Source organism: Sinocyclocheilus rhinocerous, unplaced genomic scaffold (assembly GCF_001515625.1).
Source record: "Sinocyclocheilus rhinocerous isolate Xijiao unplaced genomic scaffold, SAMN03320098_v1.1 scaffold2460, whole genome shotgun sequence".
Classification (NCBI taxonomy): domain Eukaryota; kingdom Metazoa; phylum Chordata; class Actinopteri; order Cypriniformes; family Cyprinidae; genus Sinocyclocheilus; species Sinocyclocheilus rhinocerous.
In genome coordinates, this window is record NW_015645611.1 from 66,083 (window position 1) to 70,651 (window position 4,569).

At 37.4% G+C, this 4,569-nt stretch overlaps 1 protein-coding gene across 1 annotated transcript in view; it reads right to left on the bottom strand.

Moving 5' to 3' along the window:
- Positions 1 to 4,569, bottom strand: part of LOC107706850 (disintegrin and metalloproteinase domain-containing protein 10-like) — a 32,183-nt gene that overhangs the window by 21,876 nt on the left and 5,738 nt on the right. Inside the window, exons 5-10 of the mRNA XM_016510687.1 lie at positions 3,246 to 3,346; positions 3,046 to 3,171; positions 2,878 to 2,970; positions 1,569 to 1,752; positions 1,332 to 1,495; positions 95 to 278 (exon numbers count right to left, since the gene is read on the bottom strand). Coding sequence (XP_016366173.1) covers positions 95 to 278; positions 1,332 to 1,495; positions 1,569 to 1,752; positions 2,878 to 2,970; positions 3,046 to 3,171; positions 3,246 to 3,346 — 852 coding nt within the window. The remainder of the gene's footprint in view (positions 1 to 94; positions 279 to 1,331; positions 1,496 to 1,568; positions 1,753 to 2,877; positions 2,971 to 3,045; positions 3,172 to 3,245; positions 3,347 to 4,569) is intronic.

The following is a 4,569-nucleotide window of genomic DNA, read 5'->3' on the forward strand; positions in this document are numbered from 1 at the left end:
CACACACACACACACACACACACACACACACACACATCAGTACTCCAGTGGAAGACGATCAGGACTCATGCCGTCCCGTCGCTCTGAGACTCACCTACGAAACAGCTGCCGCGCTTCTTCTCCAGCACCTGGCTGATGTTCTTGACGCTGCAGACGGAGAACTTGTTGTTATTCAGCTTGTCTCCAGAAGTGGCTCGAGCGTACATGATGTAGTTCCCTCGCTCCTTCTTATCCTGGCTCTTGGACTCGCCCGGAGTGCACTCTGACCCGGAGTCATGCTGTGGACCATCATCATCATCATCACCATCTTTAAAGTCTCACAGCTCTTGAGACACTGAGATGAATAATATTTTATTTATTTACATTTACATCAGGGTTTCTGCTGGTTTTATGGAGGTAAATTTAAGACTTTTTAAGACCTTTTCAAAAAGAAAATGTAAGGAATAAATTGAATGGAACGCAATATGTTCTTTTAATGAGTTGCATTATATACACTTCAGAGTTTAAAAATACAGTTTTCAATAGATCTCCATTACTTTTTTAACCAGTCTACAGTCTTAAATATCTCTGCTCACAAACACTAGAATATGAAAAAACTTTTACTGTATCTTCTGCAAAACAACTGCTGCTCTTCCTCAGTGTTTCTGTCTCGTTTTCCAGTGCAAATGTCTGAAGATCCTTAAATCAATATACTGTACATTTACTTGAGAAGCAAAATGATGCAAGTCTTGTTTTCTGTGAATCTGATCAAAATGAAGTTTTTTTTTTTAGTTTATGAAAAAAACAAGAACAAATATATGGAATCAGAAAAATCTACTTAATTCAAAGGGAAACAAGTCTTCATTCCCCATTGGCAGATATCTGTTCTTGTTTTAATCATAAACTCACTCCATTTTGCTCAGTTTTTCAGAAATCTAGACATCATGCGTTCTTTTGCATCTCTTGTAAATGTATCTTGATTTAAAGATGTTTAGACATTTGTACTTCATTTTTAGCAGGTCATGCAACATCTAATTCAATTGATTAATTTAAGACTTTCTGCTCTGATTTAAGATTTTTTTAAGGCCTTAATTTGTGGAAGGACAAACTAAAACTTAAGACATTTTTAAGACCAGCAGAAACCCTGAATGAATCAAGGAATAAATAAATCTGGTTGAAGTCATTAGTGTATCTGTTTTCAGACACAAACTAGCAGTCAAACATCTCCTCATGTATGAGTGCCAGTGCAGTGACAGACACTCTCAAATAAGACACATGAAATGTAGTGATTTCAGCTCTGCTCACTCTGGACCTTCATCAGGGATGTCTGCTGGATCTTCATCAGCACTCACCGGGGAACCGAAGTTGTGTCCGACCTCGTGAGCGAAGGTGATGTGTGAGACTTTAGGAGGCACGTGCGAGGCGTAGTTCTGCACCGTGATGATCCCAGTGTTCAGAGACTTCTTCTTCCCATCAGAATACAGCTTATTCTTCTCACAGATTCCCCCAGAGCTCCCTGAGAAACACACGGCAGCATCAGAACCAGCCTGATGGAGAAAGCGCTTCATCTGAAGGGAAATCTTAATTACCGGCTGGAGCGCCGACCCAGGCCAGACCCAGCACGCCGTCGTCAAAGTCTCGGTCGGTGAAGACGTACGCCAGGCAGTAATCGTCGTGATTCTGCTCCGAGTTCAGCTCCAGAAACTTCTCCACGCCGATGTTAGCGAAGCGGAAAGGGTTGGAGCGATCGCGCTCGTCGCTGGTGGTGTTTATCTGAGACGAGACCAGCAGCGCTGTTAGAAACCAGCTGCTGTGTCTAAAGCTGGCTTACTAACAACTAAAACCACCAAAAAAAACTTTACTTAATTTAAAATAATATATATGAATACACTGTATATATAATATCTTCAAAAATGTTATTTCAGCTAGTTTTATATTTCAACATTTCACATTTTCAAGTCAATATGGAAGCCCATTTTTGCAACATAACAAAAAAAATCATGTTTTGATAAATAATCATCATTAAATAATCACTCCAAATGCTTTATGGAAACATTTCCAACTTTTTATGTAAATTTTGTCTGTTAAATATATTTATATTATATTGTATCAAATATATTTTTCTTAAATATGATATTTTTTCTCATGTGGTGGAAATGGGCTTCCATAACGTACTAAAAAAAAAAAACTACAGATGTTTAAAAAAAAATAAAAAAAATAAAGACAATTAAATGACTAAACTTCAACTAAAATGAAAACAGAAAATATTAAAACAAAAAAATCGGATCTAATTCAAAATATTATTAATATATTTTTTATAACTAATATTATTTGTAACTAAATATTAGTTACAAGCCAACTTGTGTGTATAACAGGGTTATTATTTACTAAAACTGAAATTTTATTAAAAAAAAATATTTAAAATGAAATAAATGTTAACTAGAAATAAACTATAAAAACACAATTTCAGCTAGTTGCTAAGACAACATTTCTCATTTTGTTTAGTTTAAGTCGATATGGAAGCATTATATATCACGTAAAGGGAAAAAAGTCATGCTTTGGTAAATAATCATGACATTAAAAGTCATAATTCTGACATAAAATCTGAAATTATGACAAAAAAAAAAGTCAAATATATGATTCAACAATGTTTTTTTTTTTCCTTACATGGTGGACATGGGCTTCGATAAAGTACGACAAAACTTAAAACTGAAACAATAGAAAAAAAGACAACAATATGACTAAAACTTGAAAATTAAAATGATAATAGAAAAAAAACTAACTCAAATTATTACTAAACATTATAATGGTATCTGAATGATGTGAACCATCTAGAAGCGATTAGAGTCCTCAGGTTCTGTCTTTCTCTGCACATGCACTAATATGACATGAAATCACCCGTATCCTCTTGACCATGAAGCTGATGTTGCGGATGCCCATGAAGTCTGTGCCCTGGTAGATGGCATCAATGGCCTTGACGTGACTGGAGATCTGCGCAGGAACACAGAGCATCATCATCATCATCATCACTCACTGATCTAGCGGTCTCCGCAGGTCAGGACGCACCTGAGCGATCACGGCCTCTCTGGTCTTGTAGTACTTGTAGAAGAGGTGATCGGTTTGGATGAAGAGCTGGCAGGTGTTCTTCTCCACCTGCGTCATCCTCTTCTTCCTCAGCAACACGTGATCCTCCTGAAGGGAAAGACAGACGCTTGTGCAGCTGCAGTTTCTCTGAATAAGGAGTCAAGCAGACTCAGATGTCTGACCTTGGCCGGTTCCTCCACCGCCGACGCCTGATACTTCTTCATTCGCTCAAACACAGACGAATCTGCACAGCCACCTTCCGGCCCGTATCTGTGCGGATACTCTGGATCACATGACCGAGAGGGACAGACCGTCAGCACGGTACAATCACGAAACCCAGTCAAAGCAGCGGCTCTCACGTCACTCTGAACATGAGCACCAGCGAGCAGGATCAGAGGAGTTAAACAGGAACATGTGACCGCTGGATGACCAATCAGAATCAAGTGCTCCAGAGAGACGAGCTCATTAGTTAATATATGAACTAGCATTATCAATGTGCAATTCTGTTACAGTATTTATGAACATCAGTTAATCAAAATACAGCTGAGGTTTATTTAATAATGTTAACAGATACAACTTTTTGGATTTTAATTGCGTATTAGTAATTGTTGAATTTAACATGAACTAAGATTAATAAATGCTTTAAGTACTTTTCATTGCTAGTTCCTGTTAACTGATGTTGACAAATGGAAACTTATTGTAAAGTGTTACCAACAACTCAGTTTATGATTATGAACAGGGGCAATCAATCAATCCATCAGCATTAGGGATGTTCATTTCGGTTATTTTTCCTAACCGACAACCAACGCTCGTTAACCAATTATTAACCGTTAACCGACAAGATTATTTTAAATTCGAATTTAATTAAATTAGAAAGGATACGTGTCTGTGTGTGGTTAAAAAATACTAACATTTGTTTCCCGGGGATTAATTTTACATGCGCAAAAAGCAGCAAACAACAGAACAGTTCATTTTTGTGCTGCGCGAAAGGAAACAGACAACAGAAAGCGGCATCCTATTTTTCTTTAGGCTTATTTTACAAAAGCACAAAGATTTGTTTTTATTGTGAATGAACACAAATAAAGGCAAACCTTTTACAATTCCGATTTTCTTTAGGACTAAAAGGAGTAGTTTCTTCCACTGTTAGAAGGAAAAAACTCAAGTGATTGCGCCGGCGCCACATGCGCACGCGCACACAGTTAAGCATTGCTACCCTGACAATGCAGCATGTTCTTTATCATAATAAAATAGTCAGTCAAACATATGAAAAAAACACACTGCTCAGTTTAAATATGTAGGTAGTAAAATCTGTGCCGTTAAGTGTTATCACCGTACCGCCGTGAATGATGTTATGCAAAACATTTTGTTTTACGTGGATATTGGAACGCGAGTGAAGTACATAAATAATAATTTGGCATTCAAATACATCGCTCGCACGAAAACATTTGATTTTGTGTGGAATGAGACCCAACGTTGGTTTCAGTTTCGTTTTAGCCTAAATGAATT